Here is a 20823-nt window from a genome sequence, read left to right as displayed (position 1 = left end):
AATACACTGAGCGCCCACACACGTTCACATAATCCCCGTGAAGCTCTGCAAACTCACTGGTGTTGATGAGAAACTGATTGGAAACTCCAGGGTGATCCACATCATGGATCGCACTTGCAAAGAGAGCGGCGAGGATCTCCAGGTCAGTAAACACAGCCTTGGGTGACACAAGAAGGCAAGGGACTGTCAATACGTGTGTGTGGGTGTCCTCAACATGACAGGGCATGTACAGATCCAATTGTTTTGGTTTAATAGTAATAAAATTTGCTCTTAGTCTTGGATGTATAAGGGTATCTACCTCTAGAGCAGGTGTGGACAGTAAGACATGTGTGGACTGGACGACGTCCGCAGCATGAATGTTGTTGTGGTAGGCCACGTCGGCATGGTAATGATCCTCCAAAGTCATCATGAAGGTAATGAAAGTGTCCGCTGGAATCTTAAAGGACTTCATCAGCTCACGTTCCTAAAGGAGACAACAAGAGGACACTGGGTCAGTTGAGGTGAAGCTCAGTCATTTATTAATATTCCTTTGTTGGGTCATTGTTTCGTTCATTTACTTGGCTTAGTCATTCATGTACTGTACCAAATGTTTGAGGTTACACAAAGACCATACTGTGTTTGAGAAAGTACAATTTGTAGGAATGTGCTACCTGGAAGATGGTGTACATGGTGACTGTCAGTGGGCGATTCCCAGAATACTCGGAGACCTTGAAAATGTCAATACCCCATCTGTTTATGTCCTCCAGTTCCTGCCGGCAGACAATTGAGAGCAAATTAAAAACAATGCAGAATTAGTTGAATAGAGATTTTTTTTGTAAAGTGTTGAATTAGTCCTCATACCTTTCCTAAGAGTCCTTCCTGGCTGGCGTTGACCCCAAAGCGAGGGATGGTGGAGGGGGCGAGGCTGGGGCTGTGCGTGGGCTTCTTCACACCGCTGATCTGGGACATGGGCCGCTTCTTCTTGTCCTTCTCCTTGTTGGGTGGGGACATGATGTCCATGTCATGTTGCTTCTCTGTCAGATGAAGACAGACAAAATATTAACACCACAGTCTCTTAGCGATCACATACGCAACACTACACTTTAAAGGGGAACACCACCTAAACTACAGAGGACCTATTATGCTAATTTTCAGTCTCATATTTGTATTTTGAACATGTTTACATGCTTTAATGTTCAAAAAACACTTTATTTTCCTCACGCTGTCTCTGCTAGAGCACCTGTATTCACCCTCTGTCTGAAACACTGTTTGAGCGCCTGTTTCTTTAAGCCCCTCCCCCAAAGAAGCCCAGTCTGCTCTGATTGGGGTTCTCATATCTCAGCATTTCTGCATCGTCATTACAACCAGAGAATAAAAAAAAAATCACTATTGAAGCCTCTAAACACAACAGGACATGTACCAGGAATTGGATGGCAACCAAGATTACACAATTCCCTGATGTTAGCATGTAGCTACATGTACGTTAGCAGTATACTTGCAGCCGTGGAATGACTGTAACGGAAAATAGCAGCACTTCCTGTCATGAAAAACCATCTATAAAAGCTTCTAAGTACAACCAGACATGTTCCAGCAGGAATATGATCTGAAATCTAGAAGAAATTAACAACACAAGCAATCAAGATTACATGTTTCCCTGATGTTAGCACGTAGCTACATGTAACAGTGTAGGCTACGTAATGTAACACTTGCAGTGGCATGCCTGGAGCAACTGACTATAAAAAGAAACCTGACGTCATACTGGAGCTGGAGTAACAACAACAACAAAAAAAAAAACTGTTGGAGAAGGAGTGATGAGAACGGTTTCCTGAGGTTTTTGCTCACAGGGATTACATTTACATATATGTTTACCTCATTATTAGAAACTTTGGCCACATTCAATTTGAACATCCTTCATTGTAACATTATATACAAGTCTCAAAATACGGAAAAGCATAGTAGGTCCCCATAGCTTAAGATGGTTCAATAGATTCAACCAATTTTTGTGAACATGAGCTACTCTCTTTCAAAGCCAGAAATCAGAGATGTAAGTCTCAAACTTGTGATGTCATCAAGTATAAAGTCTGGAGCCGCTCAATAGACAATGAATGGGAGCCAAAGAATGTTTGTTTTCTCTTTCACACCCACATGAGCTTTATTTGTACCCATTTACTCATAATATTCCCCAGGGTGCACTTAGCGTCACCTATATCTTTCCCAATTCATTGTCTACAGAGCAGCTCCAGACTTTATACTTGATGACGTCACACATTGTAGCACTCGAGTCTTTGGATTTGGAAGAGAACTGTTCATGTTAACTTATATTTTTGGACTGTCTTAGACCATAGGAATAACAGTAGGTGCAGTTCACCTTTAGCAATAACATGTTATTTATATGATGCATACATTTCCGCACAGGTTGTGGATTATACAAAGAGAAAGTGTTTTACCGAGGAAGGTGTTAGCGATGAACTCAGACACCTGGTTCCCTGAACGGCTCGTTTCTGACAGCTGAGTGAGCTCTCGGTTCAGCATCCTCTTGAACTGAGGACAAACACACACAAGCATCCATGAGTTTGATCACACACACACACACACACACACACACACACACAAAGCAGTTCGACTAGGGCAGCTGAAGCATCTGTCTTTTTTTCTGCAAACCAACAATATCACATGAGGAGGAAATGTCTTTTAAGAAATGTAAACTTCTGTATACAGTGTCATTGCTTGAGACAGACTGAGTTGAATGTGAGTACAGATGCCACAAAGCAAGTCTCAACTCTTGATTCATCTCTGCTTGCGATCACTTGGAGAAATTTGTCTTAACACTGACAATCCTTAACCATTCATAAATACACCCATGATGAGTACACCAGCAACACCTAGATTCTCTCTCTGAAGCATTTACATGCACTACATGTGCTTGTGTGTGCGTCTCACGTCACACAGTGCAGAAGCCAATGATTGGACGCAGAAACATGCATGGCTGATTTTACGAGCAGTAGTGTGCCCTGTTCCCAAACACACTCATGCATGAGGAACATGTATATGAAATACAAAAATCTACACATCTAATTGAAGTGTCCAGATCAGTCTTAGAGAAACTTTCACATCTCAACCACTGGTTGTTCACAAATCGAGCAACATGTGAGCAGCCTCATGCCCTCCCACCTGCTCCATCCTCTCACCTCTCCTCTCTTACCTGAATGAACATCCACGACACAGAGATGGAATAGCTCACTTCTGGCATTTCAGCGCAAAGTCAAGCATGGGAGCAAAAATAAAACTGAGTGAGAGAGCAGAGCTTTCTGGTCGTCCTCCGGCACTGCCTGTTCGACAGACAGCAGGGACACTTTGTGCTCCTGTACTGCTTGCCTGAGCAAAATCCAAAGCGAGCAGACAGTCTGCTGGTTAGTGCTGTGGAGGCTTTGATCACTACAAGCTGAACAGGCGGATATAACCAAAAATATCTCAGAGATCCATGGAAGAACAAGAGCGTGGAAGCATAGCTGTGGGAATGCTGTGGGATGCGAGGATGCAAGTCGGAGAAGCCACACTCCCTCGCTCCCCCTGACTCTCCCTCATTCACTCAGTTACTGCCTGCTCCCATATGTGTGTAAACAGAGGGAGAACGAGGTACTCTAATCCCCGCCTCCTTCCAAAAATGCCTAAGAATAGCAGCCTATCAGGCACCTGCTGCAGCAGAGGCTGGGAGAGGCAGAGGGCCCTCATTGGTGGGGGGGACGTACAAAGTGGGCAGGGACAAGTGTGCTGGAGGCGGAGGTAGTGAGACACACCATGTGCACCAAGTTTGAAGAAGATATGAAGGAAAAGCTTTGAATGGATGGAAGGGGGGATTTCATGATTTCATTCATGTTGCCAAAAATAAAAAACTGTACACTGTGTACCACAAGGATGTGAGTACATCGGCCATTTTCACGATTGAATGATTGCGGGCAGAAGATAACAAAGTATTTTGGGCACAGAAATGCCCTCAAAGCAGGCTGCCATAGCATGATGAGAGTGTTTGAAATGTCAGGTAGTGTTGTTAATCTTTTTAAATTTGGTAACCCAAATTTTATCTGTGTATTGACCATGTTTTAAAACTGATGTAAAATATGATAATAACAGAAAGTCAGTTGCTTCGCCTTTAAATTAAGCACCAAATCAGTGTTGGTGACTGTTAGCAGCTATGAAAAACACTCTGAATGGGCTTAAATGAACATTTCCTCACAGAACTATTCAAACATTCATGTTTCAGTGGTCCGCAGACGTCTCACTCTTCATCAGAGACACTGTCAAGAGTCATTAGAGATCTATTTTGAATGAAACTGCTCGATCAGTTTGTCCACTCTGGGATCAAATGTGCCTGTCTTTGTTCCAGAGTGCCAGCATGGATAATTCTTCCCCACTGACTGAAGCTGCTCATTGACTGATCTGCAGCTATGGGGGGCGGGGGGGTTTGCCTCCCACGAAGCTCCGGCCTCCGCCACGTGAGCGAGTGGCGTGTGTAATGGTATATGTATCCAAGCAGGCAACGTATGTGATGGGGGCAAGGCGGGAGATGTACATGTATATGATGGAAGGAAGTGTGTGTGTGTGTGTGTGTGTGTGTGGTGAGCATGTGCAGGTTGCATGGGCGGGCTAATCGTGGAATCACACGAGCGCCGGGCTCCAGTCTGAGGAGAGGGATACATGGAGGAAGAGTGTATGAAGGGGGGGATGCCGTTTCATCTCCAGCTCCCACTACCTCATTCACATTTTTCTGCACATGAGTGGGGGGAAGGGAGTGTCTGTGTGAGACCATCCTGCTCATTCATGGAATAAGCCCCTCTTCAGTGTGCTGATGGATGGGAGATTCTCTTCATATTTTCATGATGGACTCTGTGTATTAGTGAGCTTTCAGACTTGTTTAAGGATCAGTGAAGGTGAACAGCACTTCAGTGCATCACACACAATCCACAGGCTTTGTGTTGTACATGGAGCTCACTCTAACTTGGGCTGCAGAAGATTACCAGCCATCAATGAAAAACTGGAGGAAATGATTAACGTGTCTTACGTATTGCGTTTATTATTCATTCTAATAAAGAATGCTGACGTATTTCATCTCAAAAGGGAAACACCAATTAACTTAAACCCCATTATTTTATATTTGTGAAGAAAATGTTTTTCAAACATGTCTCTACAGTGAACAGAGAATCCAAAAACTGAGAAAATTCTTTTTTTCTTTTTAAATTGTGCAATAAATTGATAACAGAACAAAAAATGACTGGTACAAGGATGTACAGTATAAACGGCCAAAAGAGACTGTATAACATAAGACCAAGAAAAATTCAAGTCTCATTTATCCAGTTGCTTGCTCAGTACTTCCCAAACATATGCATTTTGATAAATAAGAACAATTAATAACACTTACCCACACGAAAAACACACCTGGGCAACTGCATGCATTTGACCTCTGCTAGTGCATTTCATTGAATACAGTTCAAATGCACATTTGCTTCTCGTTCGTGTGTGAGACTGTCTAGGCGTAAGAGTTTTAAATAGCAAGGTTTTACCAAAATGCATGTGTTTGGGGAGTACTGGGCATACGACTGGATAAATTAGAGTTGGATTACACTGTTAAATACGCCCCCCTTTAACTTTAATTCATCAAGAATTTTCTTAGTTTTTTGATTCTCTATTCACTGTGGAAGCATGCGAGAAAAACAAAGTATTCTTCTTGAATTCAACATAACACGGGGTAAGTAACTGATATACAAATTGTCATTTGGTGGTTGAAGTCTTCTTTAAAGGTCTCCTCTGAAATGGAGAACAACAGTTGTGGAAAGAACAACTTGATTATCTTTAGATATTCAAACAAAGACAAGCTAACATTTGGCTAAACTAACTATTTCAATGTGATGAACATAAAAATACTGGAGGTGTGTTCTTTAAAATCCACTAGATTTGACTTTGATGAGTTCAGGGTCATGTACTGTACCGTGTTCATGGAGTCAGACTACCTTAAAAATGGTAACAAGATGGACGTGACTAATAAACTCCTTCAGGGGGATGAATCACAGCACAGATGAGAGTGAGTGCACGGCAACCTTGCTCTATTAAATGTTACCCTGAACAATGTGGCAGTGTGTATCTACCTTTTATCCTGTGACAGGTGTGTATGTTCAGTGTGTCACTTTGAGGCTGTTGGTTATGTGTTAGTGTCTTATGTTTAAGTACCTTGTTGGAAGCCATCTCGCTGACAGAGTGTCGAGTTTTCAGCGTCTCTAGTTGTTCCAGACACCAGTCCAGCTCATCTAGAGTCTCTATGGCCAGCTGCTGGTGAGGCTCCTCTGTACCAGACAAACACAGCAATGCATTATGGGAAGGATACTACTCTTGGAGAGCATTCACATACTGTTCAAATTTCAGAAAGAACTGTATAAACCTTCTGTTCTTATTTTTTGAGAACATAAAATGAATGTCTCACATATTTAATCAGTGGTGGAACACTTCTATTAGACCACATCTTTAGTTACTAGTTACTTTACATATTAAGATTTCACATCCAAAAGATAAAATGACCTTTTATGGTGGCAGAGTCATAGATTGAACTAGTAACACATACTTTATCTATAGGGATAGTTTGGATCTTTTGAAATTAGTTTGTATGAGGTACTTATTCATGATCAGTGTGTTATCTACAGTCGATGGTGGTCGGCACGCCCCCAGTTTGGAGAAGCAGGCAGGAGTAGCTATGCAATGTACTGCTGTGTACAGGGGCTGCAGCAAAATGTATTTTGCCCACAATATCAGTTTAAGTGTACGACATATCTGGAATATTTTCACTGCTTTACCTTGACGTCAGACTATATCCATTTGTATATGCTGTCACGCCACCAAACTGCTTTGACAAAAAGTAATTTTACCTTGCAGAACACAAGAGTTGCTGGCCTACCGCTGTGTAGATCAGTTAATTAGTTTGTGTTGTTCTCTGACTTTGGTAAATCCGAACTAATCCTAACAAACAAACCAACTGAGGCAGAAGTAGATCAGCAACTCTTGTGATCTGTGAGGTAAAATTACTGTCTTTGTGAAAGGAGTCTGGTGGCGTTGAAGATAGAATAGATAACAGCTTCAGTTCCCTGTCAGAAAAGGCTGTCTGACGGCTAGGTAAAGCTGTGAAAATATTCTAAATATAGCGTACACTTAAACTGATGTTGTTTTTTAGGTGGGAAAAATGTTTTGCTGCTACCTCCGTCCACAGCAGTACATTACGTAGCCTCTGTGTCAGTACTCCTGCCTGCTTCTTCATCATGGGGGTGTGCCAACTGACATCTGTTGTAGGCAACAAACTGATTAAAAAATGCCAAATTATCCTTTGCGTAACATTTTCAACACACAATTTTAACATTTTTTCCAATGCAAGAACTTAAAGGAGTATTCTTACATTGTGGTATTGAGATTTTTTCTTTAGTAAATAATCTTATTACTCCCCCTCATCACCACAAGATTTCATGTATTTGTAAATAATATCTATTTACTGATTAATAACTTTGACGTGTTATCAGCGAACCAGATTTCACAGCTTACAAAATAAATTGTAATAATGTCTTTGTCATCTCTTTGTCTTTCTGACCAACCTGCGAGACTGGTCTTGCACATGGATGGTGGGTTGCTGCCTGAGGATCGCGTCCTGTAGACAGAGACCATCCAAAGTCAGCAAGTAAAGTCATACATCTTTTCTCAGGTGTGATGGTGAGATCTCTAAAAGGTTCATTATCATACATTTTCTAAAAACCTACTTGCTGGCTGTGCGATCTTGCTGGCCGGTTATCACGGCAAAGTTACTTCGGACTGTCCTCAGGCTGGCAAGGACCTATAAGATAAGAATGAGAGACTGAATGTACAAGATCATCATGTGACATATTTGTGATATAATGACACCACAGACATCACCTCATTCAAAGCCTTAAACACTTGCACATGCCTTCACTTAATTCATCTTGAAGCAGATTTAGATGCTGTTTAATGTGACTCTCTGACAAGCCTTTGAAACCAGATACAGTGGCTTTCATCCTCCAAGCCGAAGTGCTACGCAGAGGCATTCCCCTTTCTGATGTTTTGATGGCATCACTGACGCCCCTCTATGTCATGTCTGTCACTCCATCTGCAGCCAAACACTGACTCAGCACGCAGAGGAAGCCCACAGAGTATCCGGTGTCCGGGCCCGACCCATGTAGCAGCCCTTATCAGCCAGCATGCGACTTTAAACAGCATGATCCAGCAGTATTGGATTCACTGCTTCTTTCGCGGTGTAAAGTGAGCACAAGTGTGACGCACATCCCACGCAAGAGCCAGGCAACACCGGCGGGATGCCTGATCCTGTCGCAGGGCCAACATAATGCTGAGGGGCTGTTCCGATGAGCCAGTGAAGCCCAGTCTCGTACCATCTGGACTGTATTATAGGTTTTGTAAAGACCTTCTGTCTTTTGCTTACAAGTGGACGTGATTTCTTTTTATTGGGCCATCTGGTAAATTTACAAACAGCACAAAAAGGAGAAATCCAAAGTGTTAGATGGAGAGGTTTCAGAGGACTCACCTGTGCAAATGGTGTGACGATCATGTCTTCTGTATGTCTGCAATACAGAACAGGACACACAGGAGGAAAAGGCATGAAACACTGTTGAGAGGACCAATTAATAAGCTCCTAAATTCTATTGATTAATTTATGATAGATAAAAAGGTTTAGCGACTGTGTTAAAGGGACAGTTCACCCCATATCTGAAGCATATTTTTCCTCTTACCTGTAGTGCTATATATCAGTCAATATTGTTTCGGTGTGAGTTGCAGAGTGTTGAAGATGTCGCCTGTGCAGATGTCTGCATTCTCTTCAACATAATCGAACAAGATGGCACTCAGCTTGTGGTGCTCAAAGTGCCAAAACAGGCTTCCGTCTGCATGGTGACACAGCTGGCGGATGTAGTTTGGTAGAAAGAAAATAGTACCTACATGAAACTGCTCACAACAAGGTCTGTGGATTATCTTGAGTAACCGGGTCATGATTTCTAGAAAGAGACATTGCTGTTGAGTTTTTCAAATGTACTTTTTGGCGCTTTGAGCACCACAAGCTGAGTGCCATCTAGTTCCATCATATTGAAGAGAAGGCAGACATCTTTGCAGTCGATATCTACGACACTAAATGGATAGACATCTAGTCATCACCCATTCACACACTGGTGGCCGAGGCTACTGTACAGGCTGCCAACTGCTACTTAGTAACCATTCACTCTCACCCACACACCAATGGGGCCACAGCCACCCGGACTATCTAGACCGATAAATAGCACTACAGGTAAGAGGAAAGAAATATTCTTTTGATTTTGGGTGAACTGTCCCTTTAAGATGATATTAATAGAAACCAATCTGCACCTGGTATCACTTCTAGTTTATCCAAAAATGAGGCTGTCTGTGCAACCAGGCAGTCAGAGAATTAGTTACCACATTTACTTACTCAGATATCCTCATTCATCTTCCCCTTTGTCATCATTCTGATAAAATGTAGCTACATCAAAAAACAAAGACGTCATGCATTGCGTATAATAAGGTTGGTGAGGAAATAGACTGGGATAGGTGGAAGGGTGGGTGATATAAGTACGAATTGGTAAATACTCACAAGTAAATAAAAAAACACAGACTTGGTTTTCTCTGATTAAGCGTCACATGCAAAAACAAACAAAAGAGAACTGGGTGTTTTAGGGGAGAGGGGGGTCTAACGGGGGGGTCACAGGTGAAGTGTTTGATATTTAGTCACGTTTGTCAGGAGGGAGGTGGGAAAAGGCTATGAAGCCGTCTAGAGGGAATGCAGGAGAGGGCTTTGAAGGGGACAGAGTCAGTGTTTTTAATCTTGTTTTTGTTTTATCGTGTTTCTTCTCACCGAGATGACAACCAGTTGACTTCCCAGTGCTTCAAGCTTTCTTCCCTTCAAAAACAGACAGGCAAGAGTCGATGAGGAGAGCTGCGACTGCTTACTTTACAGACTTAAAGGTGTTTAGACATTATGAACTGTGTGGGGGGACTGTTTTAGGGACATTATGGAAACATAAACAGCCAAAAAGAAAGATACAGCAGACGAGAAATCTGCCCATTTCCTCAATCCCAGTGAAGCAGATTGTAAGCATTTATGATGGAAAAACAGCTGGTTGGACTAATGCTGGGCTGTAGGTCTGTGCAGATTTTAGACGCACGCCTGTACAGCATGTTTTAATACGGCCTTTGAGCTAGTTAAACTGAAAGACCGGGATAAGAAAGCATCAAAAATTCCCTTAAGGTTGATCCCTCTCAGTCTGTGAGGGAGTTTTGTGCAGACTAGCCTTCAAAGTCATGACAGAGAAGGCACGGCACTTTGGTTTTAGAGCGCTCTCGAGGAATCCAAAGACAAAAAGACTAGTTTCAAATTTGCAAATTAAGTTCAGACCACAACTGTTTGCTGCAGCTTGTCAAGGAGCCAACCCTTCAACCATCCTCCTATGTGGAAACCTCTCAGCACAAGTAAGACATTCAAGCAGAGAAAAATATTTACAGACATGTCTGTTATATAGACTATAAACATGTATGTTATCTAACATTGGTATTAGGGCCAAAGACTTTATACTAAGATGATGTAAATGAAGGTTGTTATGATCCTGAATGAATAAAGTAAAACATTTTGATTACAAGCCGCCCTCCTGAACACACATCAAATATAAAACATTGTATATCGTGTAGCAGAGCGTCTCCCAACTGTAATGAACTTACAGGTCGCTGGCAGTGGAGGAGTTTCTGGAGGGACCTTTGGGTGAAAGGTCAAAGTCAGAGTCGGAGCGGTAGAGGAAGGATTCCCGCCGCTGGCTGTGAGGAAAGTTGGCCTGTAAGACCAGACCAGAGCCGGGGCTGGCCTGGGGGTCCAGGGGGCTGCGGCCCACTGACAATCCATTTTCCACATCAAAACTACATCAACAAGAATAAGAGAGACAGGAAGGGAACACATTAAGGTTAGATGACTCGAAACACATTTTAGGGATAAAAACACAAACATGCAGATTTACCCCAAAGCATGGAAAGGAAATGAAAGGAGCAGTCATGCATCCACCCTTGACACCCACTTCTCGGTAAAGGGGTTGCCATTTGAAAACGAATGAATAGTCCCATTAAAATACTGCAGATCAGAATGTCTGGAGAGCATGCGTGCATCAGGAATATGGCTGTGTACTGGCAAGAATCTGGGATAAGATACATATCATGATATATTGCCATACTGTAAGCAAGGCGATATACTGAGATCTAACTTTAGGAAAAGTGTCATTGAACACACCACAAAAACTTAACTTTTTATGCAGTCAGAACAGTGGGATCTGCATTTATATTTGTCACAGTCCCTGTAACACACTAGCAACATGTTGTCACGCTGAAGTGGAAGAGTTTTATTGCTGAAGATAGATTACAGCGCTGAAGGATCTCTCAGTGGGGGGGTTTAAACACAATATAATATGAAACACTGCCACAAATCTTTGCATGTAAACTATTAATTAAAAGATGATAATGTACTCAAGTGTATCGATATTTTCTCACACCCCTTATCAGGATGCACATCCTGCATGAATCTGTATTTGGATGTATCAGCATTAGTGTCAGTGAGTGCAGCAGGTAATATGGATATGGAGCTTAGCGAAAGTTCATTCAGGAAGAGTCATTCACAAATCTCTTTACCTCATTCTCCGGCTTCTACTCTATCAGCTGACTATGGGCGTCACTCTTAATTAATCCAACCAGCTTTTGCCACGATCTCCCTGACTCAATTATACCATTGGGGTCACATTTTAAAACCAATCCCCTCTCTGCTGCTGGCAGTTTTCGTTTCAGTACGAACAGAAACAACCTTCCTCCACCCCATTCACCAGTCTTCATCACATCCAGTGCCCAGTCCTGCTCTGCATCCCATCATCCTCATCCTCAGCCAACTCTCCTCACCTCCACCAGTGTCTAGACTCCCTCTGGGGAATACTCCTAAACGAAGCATGGCATCTCTACCCCCTAAATATACCCATTATCCTGCAATATGTAATTAATCGTTGTTCACTCTAACTGAAGACTCTCCTGATTGAAATGATGAATAAAATGTTACGCTTGTGGTCACAGACTATCTGGTTCCCATATGAACTCTCTTAATAAGGCAGACAAAAACAATCCCAGCTGAGAGAGACTGGTACTGCTCGTGCAACTGAGAATGCTCCAGTAACAATGAAAGGGAGAAAAGGAATATACAGTACAATACTCCAAATCTAAAAATAGCACAATCCTTCAACACCGGGTAACAACACTCAGCCGTTTTTATCCCTTCAACAAGACAGGAAATAGTGTCATTTAGAAGGAAGCGTGACCATTATGAACCAGTCAAGACCAAAATAAGGGCTAAAAATGACAAATTTAAGAGGGTGGCACAAAGGATAAGACAGTGTGAAATGTGTGGGAGTGCAGTTATCACACTGAAATGTGCCACAAAATGGGCTAAAATCAGCTCTGCGTTTAAAATGGTCTGCGATAAGAAGGAGCAGAATTAGACAGGAGCCACAATAAGGGGGTGTTAAGAGCCGCTGACAGAATAGCTTCTAATTCTGATGTCTCCTTCTCAATGATCCTCCGGTCATAGCCAGGCCAACCATTTTAACCGACCCACTCACACCAAGTTAATGAGATACAAAGATGACAGCAAAAATCTGCAATGACAGAAAAACAGAAAACATCCCAGATGCCACCTTTTCCAGCCAGCATGTCTGTACGTACTTGAAATAAAAAGAACATCATGACGTGCACTTCATTAAAGGTGTGAAGACAGTGTGGCATGCAGGTGAGGCACAAGTGTGTGTATGTGTGCATGCAGAGGACATCTACATGCGGAGAATGACTGTGTGTGAACAGCATCAGAGTATCGATGCGGGGTCATGTGAGTGTGAGTCTAAAAATAGCCCCGCGTTCAGGTGAGCAGGGGTTCCTCCTGATCAAACACGATCCGACTACGAAGAAAAAACACCAAATAAAGGCACAGCGAGGCCTCTCTTCACAGTCTGGGCACGTTTCGGCTTTGATCCACATCTCTATTTTCCCACAGCCCCTCTGCTGACATGCAAACCCACAGAGACTCTGTCAACCTGCAGCTCCGTTTGGCAATGCATATCCTTTTCTAAACAGTCTGAGGAACTCCAGAGGAGAAATCCACGCTTTGGCAAAACAACCATTAGCAGAACGTGAAGGATTTTGGAGACTGAGGCACACATTCAATCTTTTTCAAATAAATACAGCAGTGGAAGCGATATTCGAAAATAAAAATAAAATCTGAAATCCAAGGCAAACAAAAAAAACTAGAGTTATGGCTGCGGGAGTGTTGGCTTGAGATGTCTGTTGATGATAAGTGTGGGAAATAATGAAACATAACACTGAAACATCATCGCAGTCTCGAGTACATCACAGATTCCTGGACAGAGTACTGAATAATACCACTCTAAATATTCTCTTTAGCTGTGTAAGGTCCATACATTACAAGCTACCTATGATTTAATTTGATAAACACCATGCAACAGAATAAATGTTTATGTGTATGTAATATGTGTTTATCAAGTACCATTTGCACCATATTATGCCTATCATACACTTCAAGACTTTGAAGGGACATTGAAAAGATTCATTCATTCATTCATCTTCTAACCGCTTCATCCTCTTGAGGGTCGCGGGGGGGCTGGAGCCTATCCCAGCTGACATCGGGCGAGAGGCAGGGTACACCCTGGACAGGTCGCCAGACTATCACAGGGCTGACACATAGAGACAAACAACCATTCACGCTCACATTCACACTTATGGACAATTTAGAGTTACCAATTAACCTAGTCCCCAATCTGCATGTCTTTGGACTGTGGGAGGAAGCCGGAGTGTCCGGAGAGAACCCACGCTGACACGGGGAGAACATGCAAACTCCACACAGAAGGGCTCCCACGCCCAGGATCGAACCAGCAACCCTCTTGCTGTGAGGCGACAGTGCTAACCACCACACCACCGTGCCGCCTTTGAAAAGATTTAAATCTTATATTAAGTTATGACAATTATACAATAAGTATGTTTTCTTTAGTGTATAATCAGCTGAAAATAAGAATCATTATGTTTTTGTTACCTTAAAATGAGCCGTTTATATCTACACAGGGAGTGGGTCCTCGTTGATGGAGCTCACCATGTTGCACAGGCATGCTTCTACAGTAGCCCAGAATGGACAAACCAAACAGGACCATTTGCATTTTCATGTATTTCCAATGGTAACTGTTGTTAGCAGCCCCTCGAAGATGAGAGCATCAGAAAAACATCTGTGTTTTTACCGGTTTAAATCACAGGGTCCGGGGGCGTCGGTGGCTTAGTGGTAGAGCAGGCGCCCCATGTACAAGGCTGTTGCCACAGCGGCCTGGGTTCGACTCCTGCCTGTGGCCCTTTGCTGCATGTCAATCCCTCTCTCTCTCCCGCTTTCACACTTGTCTGTCCTATCCATTAAAGGCAAAAATGCCCCAAAAAATATCTTGGAGGAAAAAAATAAATCACAGGGTCCATTTGTTTCAGGGAGGAAGAGACCTCTACAGATAATTCAGCTCTTGGTAAAAACCGCCTAGACAAAGATCACTGAAAGACTTGACCTGTGAGAAGTTTCTGGTGGTTGCAATCTGCAATCCTCACTGCTACATGCCCCAAATCTTACACACTGGGTCTTAAAGGGATTGCCAAAATTACTACAATTCATCTGGAGGGGAAGGTGAATGTGTGTGCAAAATTTCATGGCAATCCATCCAACAGTTGTCGAGATATTTGACTCAAAACCACAAATGTCAACATGATGGAGGCACTAAATGAAAACTCAATAGTTGTTCAGATATTTTAGTTACAGTACAGCTTTGACAGCATTAATACTGAAATTCTACGTTATAATATCTAGTAGTAGGTATGCACCAACTGCAGAATGCGAACATCCCATTCATTCCTCTTTCCACTCTTTCCTCCCGTGCCCCTCCCCACCCTGCTACCCTGCTAGGATGCTGCATGAGGACAAGACGTTGGTGTGTTACTGGCTATTACATAACACTGAACAGAAGCCCCCATCCCTCCATTCATGTGACAGATTCAGACCCACTGACTGCACTATACATAGCCAAGGAGAGCAGTCAGAGGGAGGGAGGGAAGACAACGGGGTGAGGGGTAAAATAGGGCAAAGAGAGTGGGGAGAGTAAATACAATTTCAAAGAGCAAGAGAGTACAGCCTGTTCTGACGCACGCACATGAGTGCTTTTTGGTTAACTGTGCACTGTGTGACTGGGCCAGTGTGGCTCGGGCTGGTGGGGTGCACGTCTGCAAATGTGTATTTGAGTGTCTGTGTGTCACAGATGTGAGGATTAAACATTCAATTAGGAATTTCACATTCGTACGTGATGCCTTTAATGTGCTACAGCTGTGCAACGTGCCACCTTACACACCTAACATGTCTAGTTTTGATCTGTGGAAACACATTAACCCTCCACAGTTACTACGAGTACACATGGAGCTCGGAGCTACACCCACTCCTCACTCTTCATCCTGCTGTCTACATCTATCTTGTTCCATCCTGCCTAATGATGCTGCACCCCTGGCTGCCCCTGCGTGCTCCGACCATAAACTTGTGATTTCTGTATTTGTTTCCGCATGACACTTCTGCCTCCGTGCAGCTAAATTTAGCCTCCCCATGCATGGGGAATAGACCAAGAGAGGCAGCGACGCAGCTAAAAATAGACTTTCAGGTAGAGTACAGAGCCCTCCCCTCGCCTCTCTTTCCCCTCAGCATCGCAGAGCAGGGCATTTTTTCCCTTCATTCATGAATATTAATGGAGAAGTTTCTATTTGAAGCCGATGCCAAGCTAAAATTAGATCACAGATCAGAATATCGCCCACGTCTTTCCCTCGCTGCTATTTCACTTCCAGTTTTCCCATCTCTCTCAGGGGAGTGAGTGTAGTCGTGACTCTAACTTGTGACTGGACTTTTTACCTTCTACTTTCACACACACAGACACAATAACAATACAGCTTTGCACACACGATTCCTCACATTACATTCACAAAGATCTCCCTCAGGTTAACATGAATAAAGGAAAATAGTCACAGCAGAATGAACATCCAGAGTAGTTGTTGCCTAGGTAACAGCAAAGGGGGAATCCAAACTAGACTCCAACAATGATTTTAAAACACATACTGTCTACAGTATAAAAGGACTGATCTAGTCAGGTTTTGCAGGGCTGTGTCAGAGAGGTGTTGGTTCAATTTCGAGGCCACTGTGTTATTGTTTTTTTCCACAGATGGAGATCATATTTTACTATTCTATTATTGATTATAATTATTGCATTTATACTGAAAACTGACAAAAACCCCGCACATTTATATTTTTAATGCAGAGAATGTCAACTGAATTGTATTTGCTCTGAATATTAACCCCAAAACATGCCCATTGTACACAGTATCTATACATACTCTTTACAATATGTCCTCTAAATATGTCAACTGAGGCATTTTGTGTTTTCAGGGGGGTCAAAGGTTAGCATTCAGGCTAAGCGTGCACATCGTGCAGACAGGAAGCTCCCACAGAGGCACTGTGGCTGTTTGGATGGCTGGTCTTCATACAAACTCTATTGTCTTTGTGTCTTTCACATGCCAGCCAGTCACACCCACCCACCCACCTCTTCTCTCTGCCTTTCTCAGCCACAAGTGGTAAAAATAAAAACAACAGAAGGGATCTTTTTTTAAGATCCTGTTAAGTAGGAGGGTGCTGTTAAATAATATATCAGATAAACTCGTTGGTGAGTGATGGCTGATGTGTATAGTAAGTGCCATCTGAGGAACTGAAATAAATCTAAGAGGTCTCTCTGAGGACAGGGTCCCTCTACTGGGCTTTGGTGAGATTGCAAGAGCTGGCCATCCTGAATATTCCACCGTGGAAATACACCACAGAGCTGAAACAGTCAATTCACTGATTAGTTGATTTAACCATGAAATAATCAGCTACAATTTTGATAACAAATTATCTGTTTAAGTAGTTCCTCCTTCACCCAAAAATACTCCAGCCTAGAAAAATGTGAGGATTTCTTTGTCTTATATGATATTCTCAAACTGTTTTTCAGGAGCAAAAAAACACGACACACTAAGAAAAATACATGCAAAAATAATGTAACTGTGGTTCACCGCTATGAATTTCACCAGAAAAAAAACCCTCTGAATTTACATGTGCAAAAATAAAACTTGAATGTCTAATTTTGTTTGTAGTGACAATATGATCATATTACCAAGATATAAGTTACACTGACAGTCAATGAATGATCCCTCTAATGGTCTACAAAGCTCTCCATAGTCTCACCCCTACATATGTCTCAGAGGTCCTCACCCCTACAGCACCTCCAGACCCCTCAGATCCACTGTGACGTTTTTTTTATGTAGAGGCTCCTCAGCTCTGGTAAAGCCTCCCGGAGGTGATGAGAAAGACTGTGTCTGTTGATGCATCTTTGGTTTAAATTGTTTTTAACACTTATATGTCTCTATGCTTGTGTGTGTATACATACATTTCTGTTTTTGTGAAGCACGCTGGTGCCAGCACAGAAATATGTGAAATGGAGACAACCTTAAAATGTGCACAAAATGTGTTACGAGTACATGATGGCAACAGGAAAACAATGATAATGCAAAGTCTATTACCAACTGTTGCAGTTTCAAACATGTCCTTAACATGATCAACGTTGTGAAATGGCTGCAGTTTGTTTAGGTTTAGGAAAAGACAAACACTTGGTTAGGTTTAAAGAACAAAAAATTGTTACGTTTCGGCTAAAACAACTACTACCTACAGGACGGAAGTGACAAAAACTTGTGCACTTTGCGTAGTTATGCAAGTAACATTCAGTCTTGAAAGTCAAGCACCTACACTGACTTTTGTTTTCACACAGGACACAAACAGCCTTCTATCCACCCTCTCTAAATTCTTAAGTTGTGTGTTCACTACAACAAGAGATCCTCACTGACTTTCCATTGGCATTGTTTTCATGTTGCCAGCAAGAACACATTTCGTGACCACCACCACATCATGTAATGAGTTTGTGTCCATTCAACCCATTCTGCCAACTTGTCCAAGGCTGATGCTTGGTCAGTGACCCTTGGCGTCAGATACCAATGCACCCAGGCACCCTTTAGCAGCAGTAGAAGACACATTGGGCAGCAGCATGTTTTGACACATGGAGCAACAAACTCTGGACTTTCATCCGGGAGTCCGCTGTTCCCTTCTTGTATGGCACCTAAAGTCAGTCGAGTAATTTAAATGTAATGTAGTGTGCAGGGCGGCACGGTGGTGTGGTGGTTAGACCTCTCGCCTCACAGCAAGAGGGTTGCCGGTTTGATCCCGGGCGTGGGAGCCCTTCTGTGCGGAGTTTGCATGTTCTCCCCGTGTCAGCGTGGGTTCTCTCCGGGCGCTCCGGCTTCCTCCCACAGTCCAAAGACATGCAGATTGGGGACTAGGTTAATTGATAACTCTAAATTGTCCGTAGGTGTGAATGTGAGCGTGAATGGTTGTGTGTCTCTATGTGTCAGCCCTGCGATAGTCTAGCGACCTGTCCAGGGTGTACCCTGCCTCTCGCCCGATGTCAGCTGGGATAGGCTCCAGCCCCCCCGCAACCCTCAAGAGGATGAAGCGGTTAGAAGATGAAGATGTAGTGTGCTAGTATGTGTAGCATGCTATGCTAGTGAGGTGATGTGACATTACATTAGAGCTCTCAACAGACTACCCAAACTAAACTGACCCATGTAAGTTGAAGCCTGAACCTGGCCCATCTAAGATCATCACATAAAATTTTGAATCCAAGCCCTACCAAGCCCGACTCCCTCAAAAAACACTTGTTGGCTTCTAACGTCCAGGATGCACCGGCTGTGTGGCGGTGCAAGCCACGCGCTTCTGACTCTCCACACTATTTCCCCACCAGAGAAGCTCTCTGCTCTGGCCGGGAGGAAGGACAGAGGACCTGGCATGGAGCCTGGCTGCTCCCTCTCCTTCTCTCCCTGCTCTGTGAAAAAAAAAAAAAAATCCACAGCCCCTACACAATCTGGCCAATCAGGGCACATTTTCAGCACATACCCTGCACATACCCCTGGCTTTTCGGGACCCCTCAGGCTCAGATTGAGACTGAGAACTCTACATTGAATTACGTTACAATATTTTTTTCTAGACCTAACTATGTGCTTTTGTTGCCGAAACCTAAGAGGGTAAACTGAAATTTTTTTCCCTATATTGTAGCTTTCTTTTGAAAAGAGATTGTTTGCATTTAACAAGTGAAAACTATACATTTCCTAGCAAAACAAAAGTTTATTTTGAAAAGACACAATGCATATAATGTGCATAAATTGGTACGCAGTCCCCAAGCGTCCAAAACTGATGCAGCATCGTAGTTTAATGTGTCGGGCGACTGACCAAATGTGGGGACAATATGGGAGTGAGAATGTGTTGCTCCATTTCATGCATTTTTATGAGACCAGGCTGTTGGTGCAAACCACTTTGCTTTTTAAATGCTAAATAAATTAGGTAACTTTAAACATGATAATACTGAACAATCACCAAGCCCTACACTGTAAATGAGACACATTAAAAGATGTTCATGTGCAGAGAAGATAAAGAAGATATTTATAGTCCCAAGACAACAAAGAAAGCTGAAACACATCTGCATTTGCACATAAGGCTTCATTCACATCTGCCTCAAAGGCGCCCATACATACACACAGACACACAAACACACACACACACTTGACTCTACTTTCTGTAGCCCAAACTGAAGCCAACATTCCTGTGCAACATAAAGCCCAAATAAAAAAAAGTGTAAAGAGAGAGGTGTGTTACAGCGTTTGTTATTTAAGTGGCTGGCTGGTAAGAAGTGTGATTGATGGTAACCTGTCAGTGGCCCTGATACTCGACACCCCGCCTGCGTCACCGCCTGTCACGGCAACGTCAATCCCATCTGGGGAGCATTAAAATACAGGAGCTACGGGGCAGAGCAAGAGAGAAAGCGCGAGCGGAGATAGGCCTGTAAACCAGGGCAAGCTGTCATCTGAACCTTCATTCATCATTCCCAGGCCTGCGCCGTCACACAGCCAGAGGTAGAATTTGTTACACCAGCGCCGACTTGCAGGACCGGTTCAGCAATTTATTCAAGACATTTAAAAGAAGGCTTAGGCTGCATGTAACACAGATCTCGTGTAGTGACGTTTGAGGGTATTGAATTTCCTTCGCTAATTTGGAATAATCTCTATTACGTGAAAATGAGCATGCTGAAAGCTGTATGAGGCAAATGAAGACCTGCAGTGTATAAGTCTGACTTCTTTTCTTGCCATGGCGTTTAAACATAAAGTCCAAGCTGTGTGTATATCTGCACATGACACATGAAAGATGTTCTGGAGCAAACAAGGATTAAGAAGATTTTAATGAGACCACAAAGTTAGCACCAGCAGCTGGGAGTCCACACCCTGAAGCTCAACACACAGAACAAAGTCAACCACGGAGGTGGTAAATCTGGCCACATTACAGAGGCAGACTTTAAAAGTGCTCTTGGAGCAATTTCAAATTCACGGTGACATTTTCTATGTTTAACACAAGAGTCACCAGTGTGTGTTGTGGGATAAAAGCTGTCTGGTTGTTTTCACTGTGGCCCCTCACACACAGGGAGAACCACCCTGTTTGTTTGTCTTGCCCTTCCTCTCCTTTCCTGTGACATCATATTATTTGGCCAATGCGGACAACCTGGTGGC

At 43.0% G+C, this 20823-nt stretch overlaps 1 protein-coding gene across 6 annotated transcripts in view; it reads right to left on the bottom strand.

The window, feature by feature from the left end:
- pde4ca (phosphodiesterase 4C, cAMP-specific a) overlaps positions 1 to 20823 on the bottom strand; it is a 65263-nt gene that overhangs the window by 2422 nt on the left and 42018 nt on the right. For 4 of the 6 annotated variants that reach the window (XM_049599126.1, XM_049599131.1, XM_049599129.1 and 1 more), the window contains 11 exons: positions 10759 to 10950; positions 9899 to 9943; positions 8564 to 8600; positions 7767 to 7840; positions 7605 to 7657; positions 6202 to 6314; positions 2427 to 2520; positions 841 to 1013; positions 651 to 749; positions 299 to 463; positions 58 to 157 (listed from right to left, as the gene is read on the bottom strand). In XM_049599126.1, the coding sequence (XP_049455083.1) occupies positions 58 to 157; positions 299 to 463; positions 651 to 749; positions 841 to 1013; positions 2427 to 2520; positions 6202 to 6314; positions 7605 to 7657; positions 7767 to 7840; positions 8564 to 8600; positions 9899 to 9943; positions 10759 to 10950 (1145 nt within the window). The other 2 variants (XM_049599128.1, XM_049599132.1) reach the window with 2 other exon arrangements.

Source organism: Epinephelus fuscoguttatus, linkage group LG15 (genome assembly GCF_011397635.1).
Source record: "Epinephelus fuscoguttatus linkage group LG15, E.fuscoguttatus.final_Chr_v1".
Lineage (NCBI taxonomy): Eukaryota > Metazoa > Chordata > Actinopteri > Perciformes > Serranidae > Epinephelus > Epinephelus fuscoguttatus.
The sequence above is the reverse complement of the archived record's forward strand: the minus strand, read 5'-3'. Positions and strand labels throughout refer to the sequence as shown.